This window comes from Harpegnathos saltator, unplaced genomic scaffold (assembly GCF_003227715.2).
Source record: "Harpegnathos saltator strain DR-91 unplaced genomic scaffold, Hsal_v8.6 scaffold403, whole genome shotgun sequence".
Taxonomy (NCBI): domain Eukaryota; kingdom Metazoa; phylum Arthropoda; class Insecta; order Hymenoptera; family Formicidae; genus Harpegnathos; species Harpegnathos saltator.
The window spans coordinates 541,239-560,461 of NW_020230210.1; the positions used below are offsets into that span (position 1 = coordinate 541,239).

The 19,223-nt window shown below is 39.1% G+C and overlaps 3 protein-coding genes across 13 annotated transcripts; 1 reads left to right on the forward strand and 2 right to left on the reverse strand.

Annotated features, from left to right (window-relative positions):
• Positions 1-22: 22 nt before the first annotated feature.
• Positions 23-6,333, reverse strand: Nrk (Neurospecific receptor kinase). 6 transcript variants are annotated; one of them, XR_003113281.1, is made up of 7 exons: positions 5,897-6,333; positions 5,618-5,808; positions 5,262-5,523; positions 4,948-5,190; positions 4,479-4,675; positions 2,358-4,293; positions 23-804 (listed from the first exon to the last, which is right to left on the reverse strand). XR_003113281.1 is itself a non-coding variant. In XM_019841230.2 (7 exons), the coding sequence occupies exons 1-6, from the start codon at positions 5,958-5,960 to the stop codon at positions 3,286-3,288; spliced, it is 1,965 nt and encodes a 654-aa protein (XP_019696789.1). In that variant the 5' UTR covers positions 5,961-6,333; the 3' UTR covers positions 23-2,572; positions 3,253-3,285. The 6 variants fall into 6 exon arrangements, 4 of the variants coding, with proteins under 4 accessions (XP_019696789.1, XP_011138779.1, XP_025156948.1 ...); XR_003113282.1 differs by having other exon boundaries at positions 23-612; positions 690-4,293; XM_019841230.2 differs by having other exon boundaries at positions 23-2,572; positions 3,253-4,293.
• A 3,398-nt stretch (positions 6,334-9,731) lies between these two features.
• On the forward strand, positions 9,732-11,554 carry LOC105182772 (tRNA methyltransferase 10 homolog A). Of its 2 annotated transcripts, none has more exons than XM_011140461.3 (5): positions 9,732-9,964; positions 10,130-10,439; positions 10,510-10,656; positions 10,721-10,832; positions 10,918-11,554. In XM_011140461.3, the coding sequence occupies exons 1-5, from the start codon at positions 9,825-9,827 to the stop codon at positions 11,151-11,153; spliced, it is 945 nt and encodes a 314-aa protein (XP_011138763.1). In that variant the 5' UTR covers positions 9,732-9,824; the 3' UTR covers positions 11,154-11,554. The 2 variants fall into 2 exon arrangements, with proteins under 2 accessions (XP_011138763.1, XP_011138769.1); XM_011140467.3 differs by having other exon boundaries at positions 9,733-9,964; positions 10,721-10,826.
• Positions 11,555-12,027: 473 nt separating this feature from the next.
• On the reverse strand, positions 12,028-17,870 carry LOC105182756 (uncharacterized). 5 transcript variants are annotated; one of them, XM_011140440.3, is made up of 7 exons: positions 17,585-17,870; positions 16,770-17,083; positions 15,460-15,573; positions 14,471-14,558; positions 14,220-14,391; positions 13,757-13,900; positions 12,028-13,359 (listed from the first exon to the last, which is right to left on the reverse strand). In XM_011140440.3, exons 2-7 carry the CDS (start codon positions 17,081-17,083, stop codon positions 13,160-13,162), a joined length of 1,032 nt encoding a protein of 343 aa, XP_011138742.1. In that variant the 5' UTR covers positions 17,585-17,870; the 3' UTR covers positions 12,028-13,159. The 5 variants fall into 5 exon arrangements, with proteins under 5 accessions (XP_011138742.1, XP_019696721.1, XP_011138733.1 ...); XM_019841162.2 differs by having other exon boundaries at positions 14,471-14,546; positions 16,770-17,850; XM_011140431.3 differs by having other exon boundaries at positions 16,770-17,850.
• Between the last annotated feature and the right edge of the window lie 1,353 nt (positions 17,871-19,223).

Below are 19,223 nucleotides of genomic sequence, written 5' to 3' on the forward strand. Positions count from 1 at the left end.
TATTATGTTAACATCAAAGTTAATTCTTTTATAATTTTGATTCGGCATTAACTTCTTAATTAAGCGTTATGTTTACAGGAATTGTTTTGTTTATCTTGATGACAAAAATATAACTACATATAGTCCACCCACTCTTTTAAAATACCCTATGTATATATACATATACAGGATGTACCAAAAATCTGGAAACGGTCGAATATTTCATAAACTATGCATTTTAGAAAGAAATGTTTCAGACAAAAGTTATTTGGTTCGAGGGGGGACATGAGATGGTGTCATTGGATTGATCTTGAGTGAACGTTCCAAGGTTATACGAAGTTCAACTTTGTTTTTTTAAATAGAATCCCCTATTTTTCATTACATATTCTTGTAGCTCATCTCGAGAGCTTTCCAAAACACTATAAATAAGTTATGTGTTATTGAGTATTTTCCGAGTTATGGGGCTTGAAAGTTACAATACCGCCGTTATTAGCCAAAGTGTACCGCAAAGTGGAGGTTGCACAATTGGATTTACACCTTTTGTGTATGTGTGTGTCAGCAGAGATAAGCAGCTACTTGTTCAAAGGATCTAACGTGATCACCATATCCTTGCATCATTCGCAGTAATTCTTTCTGAAAAGAATCGACAGAAGATTCAATGAATGCGGACCGTAGACTAGGGGAAGATTCAAATATCGAAATTATTATACTTTTCATAGTTCTTTTCCAATAAAAGTTTTGCTACATTAATCGTTCTGATTTGACCTGTAGTCGAACGTTTTCCTATCCTGAGTGAAATTTCAATGGCATCCAGAATGGTATTGTCTGAAAGAAAGAATTACTTTACTGATGATGCGAGGATACGGTGACCGCGTTAGATCCTATGAACAAGTAGTTGCTTTATTTAACAATATTTATCCAGATCGTGAACTGATTTCGAACGTGGTATTGTCGGACCATTCTTCATTAATGGGAATTTGAACGTGGCGATCTATTAGGAGCTATTGCAAAATGAAGTCATACCCGTTCTTGAAAATATGTTTAATGGAAACATAGAAAATATTTAGTTCCAACAAGATGGTGCAGGTCTACACTATGCACTATGCAGTAGTATAGTGTAGACCTGCACCATCTTGTTGTCTACGGCAACTTTTGGATAATACTTTTCCAAACCGATGGACAGGAAGACGTGGTCAAATAGAGTGGCCTGCTAGATCACCAGATCCTTCTCCTGTCGATTACTTTTTTTGGGAATATCTTAAAAACAATGTATACGAAACAAAACCTGTCAACCTTGCGGATCTTAGGGAACGTATAATACACCAAGTCGATCTTATCTCGGCAGAGATGAGACGAAATGTTTTAAATAATTTTTATCTACGGCTAGGCCATTGTCAAGCAGCAGACGGAGATCAATTTGAACACTTACTCAACTAAACCACACACCCTTACACACACACATATACACGCACGCACGCGCGCACACACATACACAGCAGAGCGTTTGGAGTCATTAAATACTACAGGATTGACGAACTGTGGGGTCCTTATCTCTGCTGTGACACACACACATACACAAGAGGTGTAAATCCAATCGTGCAACCTTCACGCGGTACACTTTGATTAATGCCGGCGGTATTGTAACTTTCCCTATAACTCGGAAAATACTCAATAAAACATAACTTATTTATAGTTAGTTAGTTTTGGAAAGTTCTCGAGATGAGCTATAAGAATATGTAATGAAAAATAGGGAGTCCTATTTAAAAAAACAAAGTTGAACTCCGTATAACCTTGGAATGTTCACTCAAAGTCAATCCAATGACACCATTTTATATCCCCCCTCGAACCAGATAATTTTTGTCTGAAACATTTCTTTTTAAAATGCATAGTTTATGAAATATTCGACTGTTTCCAGACTTTTGGTACACCCTGTATATATGTATATATGTATATATACATATATGTATTAAATTCCATTTTAAAAGATAAGATTAGTAAGATTAAGAATTAGTAAGATAACATAGTTAAAGTTACCTATGACTCGATCCAATATAATACACAATTCAACTACTCGTGTAAAAATCTTTACAAAGTACATTAGGCATTAAATAATAATAAATGGTATCAAAAAGATTACACGCGCTGCAAACGCTGAATACGTAATCTGAAATTGTAGTAGAGGTTTCGCAACACCGTTTTATCCTCGTGCTAGAACATCGCGTAACGCTGATGATCTCAGCATCTTAATTTATAACAACTCCACGGTGTGCACACACTCATTTAATGATTCGCTATTGCTTAACATTCCTCATAATTTTTCTCTCGTTAATTTCAGCACATTAAATAGGTCTCATTTATCTGTATCGTTTCTCACTTACTTTTTTTTGGTACAGCGAACGATCTAACAACCTAATGTCTAACAATGAAGGAGCCTCTAAATATCGAACGATCCGCTAGGTTTCATCGGCGTTTCGGAGGACAATTCCTCTGGATGGATCGTTCTAAGTAAAGAAGTCGCTTCAAAGTATTCAAAAGTCGGACCCGTGTTCACGCGAACTTTCTCAGTCACAACAATCCTAGGAATTATCTCGATCTGAAACACAGATGAAACTTCACGAAGATCATTCTGCGTAACGTCGCTAACTGTAAATGCACTTTTATAGCCACATCACTTTTACATATTTGTACAGACTCGGTAATATCTCACACATTGGAAAAGCGTTGCTTAATAACTCCGGATGCATAACTGGAAGCGTAATCGAACGTCAAGTGGAAACGAGCGAGTGAAAAACGATTTAGACTTGATAACACGATATCAAGAAAAAAAAGAAAGAAAGAAAAAAGAAGACGATGAGTGTGATTTCTGAGAATGAAAGAGTAGTATCATATGTCCCGATACAGACAGACGACCGTCTCAGAAGCAGCGATAAAATGCTCTCGAAGAAATATGAACGCATCGTGAAAATATCGCGTCTTCCGTCTCGCAAGTCTTCCACAAGTGTAATTGGTCCATTTCTCATTCCGCACGACGCGACACGTCCGAGCGAATCCAACTAAGAAGGCATTCCATGTCACATTTATAGTACAACACGAAGTTACTTACCTGAAAATGTATAAACATGAAGTGTAGTTACACGCACACACGCACACACAAGTGATGTCGCTTACTTTTAATCGACGATCTTAATCGATGAGGCGCCATTATCGAGAGAGATAGAGAAAGAGAGAGAGAAAGAGAGAGAGAGAGAGAGAGAGAGAAAGAGAGGCCGATACCATCATCGTCATCCTCATCATCAGCTTGATCCTTCACACGCGAATGCGTAGCGGGACGCTGTCCGACTTGTTCTCCGCCTCCAGTTCATGCTTGATGCCATCGAGAGTCTGGTAGATCGTACGGAAGGTAGGACGGTCAGACGGTCGCCGGTTCCAGCAGAGCTTCATCAGATAGTATATAGACTGAGGCGTATTGTCAGGGCAGCGTAATACATCGCCCTCCTTAATGTACTTGACCACTTCTTCGTGCGTCATCCCATAATACGGTTGCAGCGCGAAGCTGAAGATCTCCCAGAGACACACTGCGAACGCCCACACGTCAGATTCGACAGTATACTTGTTGTAAAGTATGCTTTCGAGCGGCATCCACCTCACAGGTATGGCGTCCTGTTCGTCACCTTTATAATAATCCTGCAGATAAATCTTCTGCGACAGCCCGAAATCCGCGATCTTCACGATCATTTGATCGTTTATCAGACAGTTCCGCGTGGCGAGATCGCGGTGTACAAATTTCCGGTCGGACAGATATACCATGCCGGATGCCACCTGCAACGCGATGTTGATCAGGTCCATGTGCGAGAGCCGCGAATCCATCGCGCTGCCGTCCTCACGGTCTTGCGTGCTACGGATGACGTAGCTACTCGGCGAGCAAGAGCGTAGAAACTCGTTCAGATCGCCGCGGCCCATGTACTCGAACAACAAGCACATGGGTCGCCCCAATGCACACACGCCGAGCAGCTTTACGATATTCGGGTGGTCAAATTCGGCAAGCAGACACGCCTCCCGCTCAAAGTCCACTAGTAAGTCATCCGACGCCTCCTCCTTCAGCATCTTCACAGCGACATTAGTGAACTCCTCGCCCAGCACCAGTCCTGGCGCTTTCGCTTGGAACACGCGGCCAAACGCACCTTGCCCCAAGTCACGAACGTAAATGATATTGTTCCGCGGGAACTCGAGCTTCTCCAGTTTCGGATTCAGCTGCGCGCTCGTCTTGTGATAGGCTTCGTTATTTGGCAATTTGTCCAGGTCAATGTTCACATCCTGTCATGTGTAAGAGAAGTGTATATTTTTAGTCATTATAACAATAACATACAAGGTATTTGGTGAAACGAATGAGATATAGAGATATAGAGAACGTAAAATGTTTCATGAGAAATTATTCTGCTTTACTTGTAGCATCTTGTGTATTGTAGCGGACGTGTAAATCTGATGAGAAAAATACATACTTGATTATCAGTCGGGTTGTAGCCCCGTTGGCGTTTGTGCAATTTTTGGCTTAGCATAATGAACAGGACAAAGAGAAATATGCCAACTACAATTGCGAAGCCCACGAACGACAGCATGAATATCATCGCTGGTGTGACCAACATTTCCATCTCTGGATCGTTCGGTTCACCTTCTAATACTTTACTTGTAACATTATCTGAGTGAGACATTAAACTTTGTTATTATTCAAAGATTACTCAATTCGACTAGTAATCATATTGAAAGTAATTAGAGATTATTAATTTGTATAATCTACTATATGTTTTTAATTCTCCTAATTTATATTGGAAGCATTCAATCTTTGAGTATCAAATGAGTATTCTAATATTTTTTATTACTTCCAATGCAATTAAAAAGATATGATTATTAAAATGGATTGTATGGTATACTGAAATGTTAAGTATATTTTTTATATCTTGTTATACTCACCACATACAGGAATATCGCAATGTTGCCAGCGTATTGAAGTATCAGTCGTGAAGCACCATGGCATTGGTTCGTCACCGCCCGCGTTTCTACAGTAATTCTCGCCGTAACGAATCTGCGGGAAGACATCAGGAGGCTTATCGTGGCTGTGTGGTATTTGTGCGCTCCATGATTGACAGTTCAGTCCGAATTTGGTTTTATTTATCTTCCCCATGTAAAATCTACCGTTACCTCTGATACAATCATCTACAAATTGATCATTCAATAAAATTAGTATACTTTATGTATTGTTGAATTATCTAAAGAAAGAAGCTTACAAGTTACATCCTCCTCATCCATGTCAGTCAGGTGCACGTGCGAGCACGCAGGCACCGTTTTATTTACTTTGGGCAAACTCTCACATTCAGGTAGCACAAAATGTCCACGTGAGCGAATGTAAATGTCTCGTTGCTTGTTGTCCTCGATAATAGCCCAGTCGGTGAAGCAAAACTGAAGACGTATGGCCATGCAATCTTCGTAACACAAAGGTAAACCTACTGACTCGTGACACAGAGGAAATGCATACATGCATAGCATTTTCTGTAAGAAGGAAATTAAATTCTTCGATTAATTCAAATGTTTCCTAACATGGTATAACCTAACAAGGTTAAATATATTCGAATATATAACTTACCTCTGCTGCTGAACGACATGGCTCCACAAGTCTTAGTATCAGTTCATCCCAAAGATCTGTAGTAATCTGTTCATTTAACAATCCACCAGGATTGTCCTTGGAATCATTGAACCATACTTTCCCAATACCAGCAAGATATTTTTTACAGATCTCTCCACTATATGGAGCACAGTAACCATGAGACTCTGATTCTAAAACAACAAGGAATATAATTTATGTATAAGTATAGATATAAATTATGTAGCTTATATGTTACTTATGATTTTTAAACATACGTACTTGCTTGTATGGAACTGAAACGCAGAAATATCGCTATCAAATAAACGATAGCCCAAAACACCATTATTTACAGTCATCTAAATTTACATATATATACATATATGCTTATATATATGTAAATCTATGTAAATATATACGTGTACGTTGTGGGTGTGCGTCGCAGAAAAAGAGTTCACATGTTTAACGAGAAATCGGCGTTTATAGGATTCGCGACATCCTCCTTCTTAAATATGCGTGGTTACATTGAGCCATGCTGACCGAACGACTGGATTACGACAGCCGTATTTTTCATAGAACGATATATTATGCCATTCCATACCGAGTGAAAAATCGTGTACATGAGGGTTGTATGCAATCTTAAATACTGATATTCCGGCGGCACCGATAGCTGATCAGATCATGGCGGTAAACTCGATCCGTTTAACATAAAAGCACCGACGAGACACTAATAAAGACTGGTAGTCTTATAAGAGTTAAAATCAGAGAGAAATCTGAGAGCGGCCACTGGGCCGGTTACGCCAGGACGCTTTTACTGACGCGCCCCCTGAAAAAATGTGTGCACACTACGCCCGTCCTGACGATAATGACAAAGCGTGCACGGTTCTTATTCTCTCTACTTCCTTAAGGAAGATAGTAAGATAAAAAAGCATAGACGATCAATCGCTCTCTGTCTTTGTCGCACCACGCCAATGATGAGCATACGCGCGGAAGGAGGAGGCGCGAGGCAAGTCAGTGGCAGATCTTATCGCTAAACTAGACTCTCTCCTGTCTTGCCCCCTTCACCTTCTCATCTTTCATGTAACGCATTATCCGCAATTCAAGAAGAAATATTTCAAGACCGCGCAGACAACTTCTAGCAATGATACAAAATGACGTTAATGGGGGGGGTGGCTTATTTTTATAATTTTTATATTCAATTTTATAATTTTCATATTCAGTTATGAGCATATGCGTTGTAAATATTAATATGCAATAATTATTATATTTTAATTATTATTATTAAATAATTTTATTAACGCTAATAATTCAAATTTATCCACCCCATATTGCTCTTTAATCCACCCGTTTTCGAAATGGGTTTGTACTTTGTATCTTGAGCAGACTTTATCTCTCATTAAAAAGAAACTAATATATATTTATCGAAAATTATAAACGTAACTAAACTCATTTTGTACTTATGAAACTATCATTGTAAAACATGCAAACTAAATTTCTTTGTCGTAAGTATTAACTATAAACATAAGCTGGCGTTACATCTTTCTTTTTCTAACGAAAATTAAAACAAACTTGTTTCGGATGCCATGCTGCCGTTTAATATAAAATAAAATTTGTTTTCTCTTGTTTCTTTTGCGCCTCCTTCGTGGAGTCCTAACGGTGGTCTCGTCCGCCACCTCTGCATCCGGGAACGGGTGCAGTGGATCATGTGGATGTGGATCATGTAAATCATGTGGATGTAGATCATGTGAATGTGGATCACATGAACGAGGTTGTGGATCATATGGATATGGATCATTTGGATCATGTTGATGTGGACCCTAACAGCACAGATATCCAGAGAACGTCCAGAGTACGTCTTAAGGACGTCCTGAGGATGTTTCTTCATCCTCAGGACGTACATAGGACGTCCCCAGGAGATCATGTGCTGTCTGGGGATCATGTGAATCATGTGGATCACGTGGATGTGGATGTCGATCATGTGGTTCATGTGGATGTGGATCATGTGGATTATGTGGATGTGGATCATGTGGATGTGGTTCATATGGAATATGTAGATGTGGATCACATAGCATCCACATGATCCACGTCCACATCCACATGATCCGCATCCACATCCATATGATCCACATCCACAGGATCCACATACACATGATCTACATCCACATGATCCACATCCACATGATCCACATCCACAAACACATCTACATCCACATCGTCCGCGTCCACATCCACATAATTTTTTTCGTTTCTTTGCGTTATTTATTGTTTTTCTGCACTTTTCTGCGCTTTTCACTGTTTTCTGCGCTTTATTGCGCTCTTCTGCGTTTCTCTGTATCCGCATCCACATGCACATCCTCATCCTCATCCACACCCTCATCCCTATCCGCAATCACATCCACATCCACATCATCCACATCCATGTTAATGATGTTCTTCTCTGCTACGACGCTTCTCCACTCATTCGTCTCAGCGCGCTCTCATTCGTCAGATTTGTATAATTAATAACTCGATAATTATTGCGAATTTCGCAAAGCGATATGGGACTTTTATGTTTGTCTTAACCCGATCTACCTTCACACTTCGGGTTGGCAGCTAATTACCGGACATCCTATATTTATACGATGTATGTCGTATATAATCTTTATGATATTAATCATACACAATCTCAATTTTTCTTTTCTTTTGCGCATATTAACATGTTAATTCATGTTACAAACGCATAACAATGTGCGAGATCATGCTTGTCAAGTACGCTATTATGGTTGTAGCACGGATATAAACCGTCTGAATGTGGATGTAGCACGGACTGCCACCATATGCAAGTTTTACCGCCGAGACCTGAAAGTGGATGTAGCATTGTAGTTCCTCTCTCAAAATGAATGTAGATGACGCCCTTTCCCAGTGCGGAAAGTCGGTGTCGCCGAAAACGCCGTGTTGGCCGCTCTCTGATATTTAAGCCAGCGGCACACGGTGCTTGTTTTCGTACTGGATTGCTTGCTGGATGAAAATACTGCGTTCTGATTGGTGCATTTCCATCCATCTTCGGAAATGTACCAATCACAATGCAATATTTTCCAGCAAGCAATCCAGCACGAAAACAAACACCGTGTGCCGCTGGCTTTAGAGAAATCTCCCCGAGCGCTAACGCCCTCTTAGGAATATCGTAGCTGGAATATGAAGCTGTAGTTCGAAATAAGTATAAATGGTAACAGATACGGGTTACGTTCGGGGAGCACGTAATTAGCGCTAACACATCATTCTATCTTTGTCGCTCATAAAATATGCAACAAGAATAGAACAACACGTTAGCACTATTTTGCGCTAATAGCGCGCTCCCCGAACGCAGCTATGGAGTAATGGAAAAAAGATATCGGAACATATCAAAAAGGTAACTAACATTGCGTTTTATTTAAATTAATGCTTTACGATCGGAGAATTTCCATTATCTTCAAAAAGAAATAGAAATCCTCTAAATATACGAACTTTTAATGTTAACTTCTCTGAATTGATGAGATCGACTGCGAGGTAAATCGCAATATGACGAATCGCGAGCACAACATTCTGACATGTAAATCGTATCTGCTGTGTATCATATTTACTAAGAAATATGATGCGTCGTTATCTACACCCGGCTTCCTAGAACTTTCGCTCTTTAAACCCTTAGAACTTTCGTCGTTCATCGTTCACCCTGATTTCTCGACTCAGCACTTTGGCTGCTCCATGGTTGCATTGATAGCAGCACTAATACTGACTCTAATGTTCACGTAGATACAAAGATGCACGTATGAAATAAAATAATATCTACGAGGGTCTAATTGATTAAAAGTTTAATCACCTGGAGAGATTAAAATAATCTATAACGCGTATATCACTTATCGGCACACACTGTAATGTCGTGAGTCAGCGCTCCAAATGATCTCCATCTTGAAACTCGTGCGATTAAATTCGATCGCTTGACGCGACGATCACTGGGACGGAATACGCAAAGAAATTTAAGCGATAAATAAATCAAACGATCATAACCAAGTGAAAATAAACAGCAATAGCAGATCGTTTAGAACTCTTGAATTTACGCGGTAAATCCGATAAAATTGACTGATATGCCATCTAACGTGCATCATGAAAAACCTGTTGCATTTAACATTGCTCAACGAGTTCAACTAAAATAAAGGAAAAGAATCACATTGAAGTTTGACGATTATCTAACAATATGGATAATGTAAATTCCACCGAAAATAACGAGACCGTAGTTGTAGATAAATTACTTGAATTACCGAGGAATTTGAGCAAGCGTCAGTTAAAGCAAGTGAAAAAAAGGGAAAAATGGCAGGAGTGGAAGGTTGAAAAAAGGTTAGAAAACACTGATATCTCATTTATTTTTTTTTTCTCCATCTCAAATTTCCAAAATAAATTTCCTTGTTTATAAGAGAAAGTCCTTACATTTGATTTCGATATGTCGTCATTTTATTACTGCAAGTTTATAATCAGCTTCTAACTGTATGTTTATCAGTGCAGATTGCGAGAGAAAGCTAAAGCGAGGGAGAAACGTGCCCACGCACGTGCGAATAATTTGCATTTAGGTCCGTCTAGAAAGCTTTTAAAAAGAAGTACCATGGCAGCTAGTTCTTGTAAGCTCACAGTAACCATCGATTTGTCGTACGATGATTTAATGATCGATAAAGACATCGCAAAGTTAACGAAACAGATATTAAGGTGCTATGCCTTAAATAGAAGGGCAATAGCTCCTTTGCAATTTTCTCTCTCCAGTTTTACCGGAAAATCAAGGGATGATATGGAGAAACACAATGGATATGAACATTGGGATGTATGTCAATATATTTTTGCGTCTTTCAAATTCAGCGAGACAAATATTTAAATATGAATGTAATTTGCAGGTTAACTTTCACACAAAGTCATATATAAATGTTTATCCCAAGGATAAGATTATATATCTCACAAGTGAGTCAGAGAATGTGATAGAACATTTAGATCATAGCTGTATATATGTCATAGGTGGTTTAGTTGATCATAATTCTCATAAGGTAAGATTTGAATGATTCAAATAATTCCCTATCGGCTGCTTCTACTGAAGTGTTCAAAATATAGGGTATATGTCACAAACTAGCAAATGAAGCAGGTGTTAGGCATGGGCGGTTACCATTAGACAAGTTCCTACAGATGAAAGCGAGAAAAGTATTGACTATAGATCATGGTATAAGCTGAGTACCAATATCTAGCAACAATGATAACATTCAATCATCGAAGCTTCAAAATTGATATAGAGTATCAAAATTTCTTTTTAGTTTTTGAGATATTACTGAGAATAACAGAGGGCAATACTTGGCAAGAGACGTTCTTGAAGGTACTGCCGGAGAGAAAGAACGCTCGACCGATCGTTCCCGAACAATCCGAAGATCAGGAAGAAACGTCGGACTTGAAATCTCTCGATACACGCGACATGGTGCTAGTAGACACAAAAGTTCCTGGCGAAGAGACCAAACAGCTCGACTGCGATAAGGAAATAAACGTCGTAAACTAGAATCCGCAGTCAACATAGTGAATAAAACTTCTGTATATAACAATGGCATATTTTTATATCGTTTGTTATATTTTCAAATATAGAGATACGTACACAAGAATAAGACGGCAAACATCAATTGGAAACGGGCTACAAAAATTCACGTAGACTCAACACTTCATCTCTACGATTTTTTCTCGCGCATTTTTACACATCTCACGAGTATCGTTACGGTGTGTATTTATTCATCGTTTCCGCTCAGCGTACAATGATCTTCCATTTCCTTAAACGCTAATACCTTAAATTACTTGTAACCTACTTACATTATACTTATCTTCCTACAATCGATCCTAATTATTCTCTTTTTCTCTCTTTTCCGCTCGTACATCAACACATAGTGAATAAACGTTTATGCATGTGAACATGTGTACACAGTTCGGCATGACAATCTTACTATATGAAGTTATATCATTTTATAAATAGCACAGCGTATAATTATATATAATTAATATATATATATATATATACATATAATTATACATATATAATTTGAGATAGTAGTATAGATTGTTCACAGGACGTTATAGGATTTTGCATAAATTAAGTATATGATTTTATATGTAAGGTTATTCTATGTCAATTTGTGTATATCCATCTCTTTCTTACACGTTATCGTGTGAAGAATTACTTTCTCTTAGCATTATCCTGACACAATTTTCTAAGATCATTTCTAAGATTCAGTTTGGTAAGATGTGGATGACAATCGCACGACGAAATTTATGAGCTCTAAGGAATCATTATTTGTCTTTTCACAAGTATAACATTTCCCCATCGACAAGGTCTTCGTCATTCGAAAATCAAGCTTTCAAGAAGCTGAATAAATATGCAACATACAGTGGAGAGAACCAGGCCATTTAGTGACATCGGATACATGATTCGAGATTAGGTTACTGTTTTTGATTAGGTACATTCATCTCTTATTCTATCGTTTATCTTATTTTTAGCTTATTTCTAGAGCTTTCATTTCCGGTCCCTTATCGTGCTTTTTTCTCGTGCCAATCCTCAATCTTTCTCTCGAAATCCTTGCTCATGTTCTGTACACTCAGGTATTTCTCCTATAATTTTCTCAGAATACATACGATAATACAATACACATTCTTATGCACTTAGCGTAAACGTCTCTTCACGCTATCTAGTGCAGTCCGTTGATCGTACCTCACGCATTCATATATCGTATGTTATATAATATAATACAATAAATGTAGTAATCTCGCTACTACATCTTACCCCGTTCATTATTGAGCTTTACTTGATCGACCGATTGATTATATGTTTGCTATTCGTTTTTATTTTCCTATGCTATAATGTTATCGCTAATTAACCGTCATAGGTTGGATTAAGCGCATGACTGACTTCAGATAAACCGTGTCTACACGTGTGCATATTTATTACATCGCAAATGTACATATTCCTATTATTGGTAAAATAATAAATATAATTGTAATACGAGTGTCAGGTGTCATACAATACACGTATCAGGTACACCTATCCGTCTAAATGAATGAAATTTGGTTTCATCGCATTTATATGATCGAGAATTACGTCGAGACTTTCTACACGCATATACACCGTTGTGTTACATTCGAGATTTAAAGCGAAATTATTCTCATTCATCATTAATTAGAATATATAAATAGAGACTAAAGTAACATTATAAAGTATTGGGCGAGTGCAAAAGTTTTCATAAGTTTCTCAAAGATGTGACTGACCCTATTTTGTGGCAGCATTTACAAATATATAAATGTATAACACGTTCAATAATAAAAATAAAACAACGATTATTGGGTAAAATGAATAAATCAAATTTAATGAAATTATTTAATTCATTTTCCTGTCACGAAATCCATCAAGACTTTTGCATTACCCAACAGTTTAAAGCAGAGATTATAAAGCTGAAATAGGCAATCAATCAAATCATATTACTATGTTTTAATTGTCGGCTGTTCGAGTTTCATCGCGAGCGTCTATTATGTCGAATTTTGTGACGTACACAATTTTCCGATTTCCTGTCGGTCAATTATCTCGAACTCGCTATCACTTTGACCGGTGCCGGAAGATGTGGAGCTCTTTTCCGAGAGCTCTAAATCCGAAAGCTCTAGACCGTCTGAACTGCCGTCCTCGTGCGAAGGCATTTTGCGACCTGCGAGGTCGCCATCGTTAAGAAACTCTGCAAATAAATAGTTAGAATAAATGCATTAAATTAAGAAACATTGCAAAAGAATATACTATGCTGATATATATGTATATATAAAGGAAAAGAAATGCATGTCAAGTGTCATATTTCTTCATCTGACAAATAGACATAAGAATTGCGTATATATGATAAAATATAAAGTTAGAGTGATATTACATGAATATCAATCTGCGCAGTAAGCCAACACCAGTTAGGACCGGTATAGACGCTAAACAAAGAGAGAGAGAGAACGATAAACATAGAAAAACGGAACCGGTTAGTTTTACACAAGTCATCGCGCGCAAGTTTCCTACAAACATCCTCAATAGTGAAATTGCTCGATTAATTTATCAAACACAACCTTTAATTTTGTTCAGATTTACGTATTCACCTTGTTCTTCGTTTTCTTTCGACGTCTTCGCCAATGCAGTCGTAGATGTTGCCGAGTACTCGCCAACGTCACCTGCTTCTGTTAGTATTTGGATATTTGTTTCGGTCGCAGCTGGTAAAAATTCCTCGATTTCACTGTCCGATTCTGGAAAAAAAAAAGAAGAAAATGAGACGTTAACAAATCCTTTAGCTTACGTTAGGATGCGTGTTGGCAAGCCATAATCATTTCACAAAATAATAAAAAAATATTTATTTCACATGTATAAAAAACTCAATAAAAAAATTAATTACTTTTATTACAATGCAATTTTCTACACAAATTAACCTGATTTTGGAGATTTTTGAAGTCGATGTTCTTAATTTAATTTCCCATGATTGAAATTTATTTTTATAAAATTAAGATAATTAAAAAAATATTAAGCTAGATTTCTCTTGCTTGTTGAAATTTAATCGTTTTCGATTACCTCTACGATTGCTTGGCGGAGGACACGCAGAAATCTTAGTAGGAGATATACATAGTGCCATTGATGGTACCAGTATGATAATCATGAAGATCATGTATTTGAGCAGCATGCCGTTCGTCATGTGGTCCAAAACTAATATAATCACAGACACAGAACAAGTTGCAATGCAAAACTGAAATTTTAATTCAAACGTGTGATTAACAATCGCAAAAAGCAATCATAGAACAACATCATTGACAGAGTGAATTTACCAAGCCCGGCTGCTTGTCCCGCAACCTTCCCATGTTGTGCAGCACCTCGTTGACTATCTGCTTGAATCGCAGGAATCTGGAATACATTCTGAAAATGCAGTTATTAATTTTACCTGATATTTTCATTTTTAATTCAATATCATATCTACTCAAATGTTCATTCATAATACAATCTATTTTAAACACGATTTTTTTTCTATATTTTTTCTCGAAGGAATAAATGAAGTGTTTTTTAACCCATTCGAGTCGAAAAGCTTCTTCTTTTGTCACTATATCATTTTCTTTACAGAGAGAGAAAGAAAGTGTGTGTTTATGTATGTGTGTGATACTTTATTTTTTATATTCTTTCTCATATTTTTTGACAAAATTTCGCATCGCAAGTTTTAGGCTCAAACATCAATGTAATGTTATGATAATTAAGTTTTGAATTTGTGTAAACTATTGCAATATTAAAAATAAATAAATATTAAACAATCAGAATAAAAAACATCAAAAATAACAATAAGATGAATATTGTATGATAAAATAATAGCGTAATAATAAAATATAAACTGTTTAACAATCTTATCTCCGACTAAATTATTAAGACAAATCTGATAATCCAAATTTTTTCATAAAAAATATTACTACGCAATACGTCATGTTTACATATCTGGGCGCTTTTATAAAATGTCCGGATATTTTTATATGATATCTCGACTTTTACATTTTTAATCTTGGTTCTGAATACTAAGCTCTGAGTCATCGAGCGAATATGTTTGTTCAATTCAAGCATATATTTTGCATTTTTTTTTGTCACTCTTTCTTCCTCCGTCTTTTCAAATACACATATATAATTTCAATTACGAAAAATGCTAGTGAATGGCGCTAAAACAAAGAAACTTAATGCTTAAATACGTAGATTTGATTCCAGATTCCAGAGTTCGCATGCATACCCTGCGACTCGATTCGCGTTTCGAATTGCGATTCATTGTTTTTCGAGAACTTACATTTCGATGTTGAAATCTTCATGTAAAATTGGATTGCATGTGTACCACAACGCTAAAAGCATAACAATGGCGGTACCCACAGTTAAGCCACGAAGTTGCAGCGTGAGGATAGTCCTTCAAGTAGACGAATGATTACGTTAAATGCAGGAACGCCGATACTGTGCGATACTCCACTCATTTACGTCGTCATATTTCGAAGACGCAATTCGTATCTCAGTCGATTCATTCAAAATTCATCAACAGCTGAATCGAACGAATAAACGAACAAACGTATCGCAAGAACAAAATAAAAGATCACCGTCCACGGAAGTCCTTTATAAGAAACCCTTCTCTTTATTCATACCGACAGGTTTGGAATTATTTAAAGTTTACGACGAAGCACGAAACACGTGAATGCGTTCCTTAACGTGTACTTACGAATCGGAGAGAACGTATCGCTCGGGAGCGTGATCAATGAAAAATCGAAACGCAAGTGAGCGCGTTTGAAAGTCCTGCGAGAGTGCGGGCGATCGTGCGTGCGTGTGCCGTGCGCAGACCTGCCAGCGCATGCGCCGTATGCGCGCAAAAATCAAGTGCGATCTTATCGCTACAAGATTTTTGTCGCCACAACGACAGGATACAGCTTTAACGCCGCGATACACTACGCACAATCACGCGATTGTAAACATATGTATATATATGTACATATATATATAAACGTATCGTGCTAATATCTCCACGGAGCATCCGTCCATCCGTTCGCGTAAGACGCGGCCTTGACCTACAAGGCAAAGTTACTTGTAAAACGTAAAACAGCTGTAACGCAACGCGTGACGTCACAGCAGGCGCGGCACGTCATTATACGAGAAATACAAAACATCGAGAAAGCGCGATATGCAGAAAGAGAACGCGCGTAAGTCGCGAGGACGCAACACAAACTGATAACCGTGATAAAGAGACGGCGAGGAGAGATAAGAATTGGAAAGGCGCGAGAGACGAGCATTTAATAATCGCCGCGCGCGCAGCTGAATCGTATGCGAAGTTCGCAGGAGGGTATCGACACGCCAGGAACTAGAATGAGAAAGAGAGAGGAAGGACAACGCGGGGAATGATCCTTAACGTGGAAACAAAGGAGAACCCGCGAGAGAACTCGCGGGTATTCTCCCTCTCTCTCTTCCTTTTCCTATTTTCCTTTCTCTTTCCTTCCATTCCTGTCTCTTGGAGCATATATATATGTGTGTGTGCGTGTGTGTGTGTGTACGTGCGTGTGTGCGTATGAGTGTGAGTGTGTATATACACACACAACTAGTGATATGTTATACAATACATACATAAATATTATGTGACCCATAAGGAAGAATCGAATGCCCTTGTACACGATATCATTGGATAATATCCTGTACAGCAAGACCCAGCACGAGTTGCGCTGGCACTCATTTCTCCACCACTGTTGCCAGGATTCCACCTTAGCATTCTGCGCGGAAGACGACGGGTCGGTGCCGACGGCTGCAGCGGGCTCGACGTGCGCAGACGACGCGGACGAAGGAGACGTAGAAGATGCGATGTCGTAGTAACCGCTTCCCATCCGTCGACAGAAACACAGGAATTCCGCGAACCGTTCCATCGTGGGACCAACTCGTCGCATCTAGTTTGTTACGAGGTCAGACTCGGTGGCCGTCGCTTAGCTGCACTCACGCGGCTCTGTCGCTCGTCGTCGTCGTCGTCGTCGTCGTCGTCCTAATTGACGTTCCGCGCGGGCATGGTACTCCGGTGAGGAAAAACCGCCGCACGGATATATTTATAGCGTACGTGACAATTGGGGGGTGGAGTTGGTAGTCGTTCGATAACGAGCACTACGAAACTCCGATGACGGTGGAATTCCTCCGCGAGGGTTTCCTTCTCGGCTGCGCCTTTGCTCTCGGCTCGAGAGTGGCCGAAGAGCGCGTGACCCCGAAGGGGAGAAGCGGGGTGCAGGGGTGTACAACGCGAATGAAGGAGCGAGGGAGAGCGAGAGCTCGTGAGAAAGGATTACACACCGACAGTAGCTATGACGACGACGACGACGATGATGATGATGATGATGACAACGACGACGATGACGACGACGACACGTGCGAGAGCGAAAAGACAAGTCGCAGGTACACACCTCCGACGGAAATACTCGTCGGAGCAGAAAGACAGCGCCCAGGCAACCAACACGCACACACCCCTGTGCGTTGGTGGTGTAGGTGGGTAACGCCGTCAATCCCTGTTATCTGCCACCCCGCGACGACACACGCAGCGGGCAACAATAGTTTCCGCGAGCTCCCGAGAACGCACCGCGCACAGCACCGATGAGTAAACGCGCAATTCCGTCGTCGTCGCAACCGTTGCGAGACGACCGATGATAATGTTACGTCGTTGTACACCGCGACCGATGACGCGCGATGGAGGCCGCGACTGACGTACCCTCTACTATTATTTCGCACGTCTGTCTCTAGTAGTACGGCGCTGATGGTTCCACTCTCTTTCGCTCTCGCTCGTTCACTCTCGTCTATTCCCCTCCTCCCCATCTGCTCCGAGACGCGCGTACACGTGACGATGGCAACGCGCACGCGAGCTGCATCCTATTTGGGATATATCTGTACCTGCCGTGCAGCTGTTTCATCTCGTTATCCAGCTTTCCTCTTTCTCTCCAGGTTCTTCCTCCCTTCATTCTGGGGGAAAGTGGATCTTTTTATCGTTTTGACTCTTTTAAGTGTTTAACGTTCGTCTCTCCCTTCGAGATTCTATACAATACTATGTGCCGGTTGTTCCAACTTCTTGGTAAGTTAACCAATAGTGAAATCGTATGTTTACTTTTGTTTTTCCTTCACTTTAAATGAAGACAGACATATGATTTAATTGTCAGTTAACTTACCAAGGAGTTGGAGCAACCTGCCTTATGTTCTCTATATCTCTCTCTTCTTTGAAGTCTATCTTTTTGTCTTCCTAATTTATAACTTTCAAATGAATGAAAATGTTTTTTATCTCCCCACTTCCTCGCAACGAATCCAATAATTTACAGCTCTCCAGATAGCAAGAATCGAAGTAGCGATAACAACCTGAGTCACTTGCAGAATTTTATCTTTCAAGAGAATCCCATGCTTTCATAGTTATACACATGTACACAACATCCACAATATCATCTTCGAGCATTCAAACGTCAACACCGTTCCTTTAGTTACGGTCTAATTTGCTTGGATTAGATAAGAGCTGCCAATGTTAATCTTAAACTAATTAAACTATCTAAGTGTTCTTTTCAGTCCTTACTCTGGCTTATCACTCTGGCAAGGTCAGTCTTCGAGTTTGCCGTAAGTATATACGATGCATAACACACACACACACATACACATATGTGTACATAGATGATATTACAGTATATTTACTAACACATCGTCTTTATTAATCCTCGCATAACGTTTACATCGAGGTCCGTTGAGTTTTGCGATTGATCGCACATGGAGTAACATAGATTACAACAATTCAAATTGGGCTAATATAAAAAAGTCAAAGAATAAGAGACATGATTAATAATGTGGTCAGTGATTTTGTCATCGCAAAAGTTATGGCTAAAATTATTATAAAAAAAAATTATAAAAAAAAAATTGTCGGTTCATGAGAGCAAAAACGCCACAATAGATAAATACAATAATAGCGCAATGGAACGATTCGATTACTACGCTTTTCTTCTGGCATAACAAAAGAAAACGATTTCACTATGCTATACATTGTAGTTCTTCGAGATATTGATGTCGTTTTGAGAG

Excerpts from the sequence above, each read along its gene's own strand:
- Nrk (XM_019841230.2), bottom strand. The coding sequence starts at position 5,960 with ATGGTGTTTTGGGCTATCGTTTATTTGATAGCGATATTTCTGCGTTTC. Across the intron at positions 5,191-5,261 it reads GGATGAGGAGGATGTAACTT|ATGATTGTATCAGAGGTAAC; the intron begins GTAAGCTTCTTT and ends ATCAATTTGTAG. Across the intron at positions 4,294-4,478 it reads ACAACCCGACTGATAATCAA|GATGTGAACATTGACCTGGA; the intron begins GTATGTATTTTT and ends TACACATGACAG.
- LOC105182772 (XM_011140461.3), top strand. The coding sequence starts at position 9,825 with ATGGATAATGTAAATTCCACCGAAAATAACGAGACCGTAGTTGTAGAT. Across the intron at positions 9,965-10,129 it reads GAGTGGAAGGTTGAAAAAAG|ATTGCGAGAGAAAGCTAAAG; the intron begins GTTAGAAAACAC and ends TTATCAGTGCAG. Across the intron at positions 10,657-10,720 it reads TTGATCATAATTCTCATAAG|GGTATATGTCACAAACTAGC; the intron begins GTAAGATTTGAA and ends TTCAAAATATAG.
- LOC105182756 (XM_011140440.3), bottom strand. The coding sequence starts at position 17,083 with ATGCGACGAGTTGGTCCCACGATGGAACGGTTCGCGGAATTCCTGTGT. Across the intron at positions 15,574-16,769 it reads ATGGGTCACATAATATTTAT|GACTATCCTCACGCTGCAAC; the intron begins GTATGTATTGTA and ends GTCTACTTGAAG. Across the intron at positions 13,901-14,219 it reads TCCGCCAAGCAATCGTAGAG|AATCGGACAGTGAAATCGAG; the intron begins GTAATCGAAAAC and ends TTTTTTTTCCAG.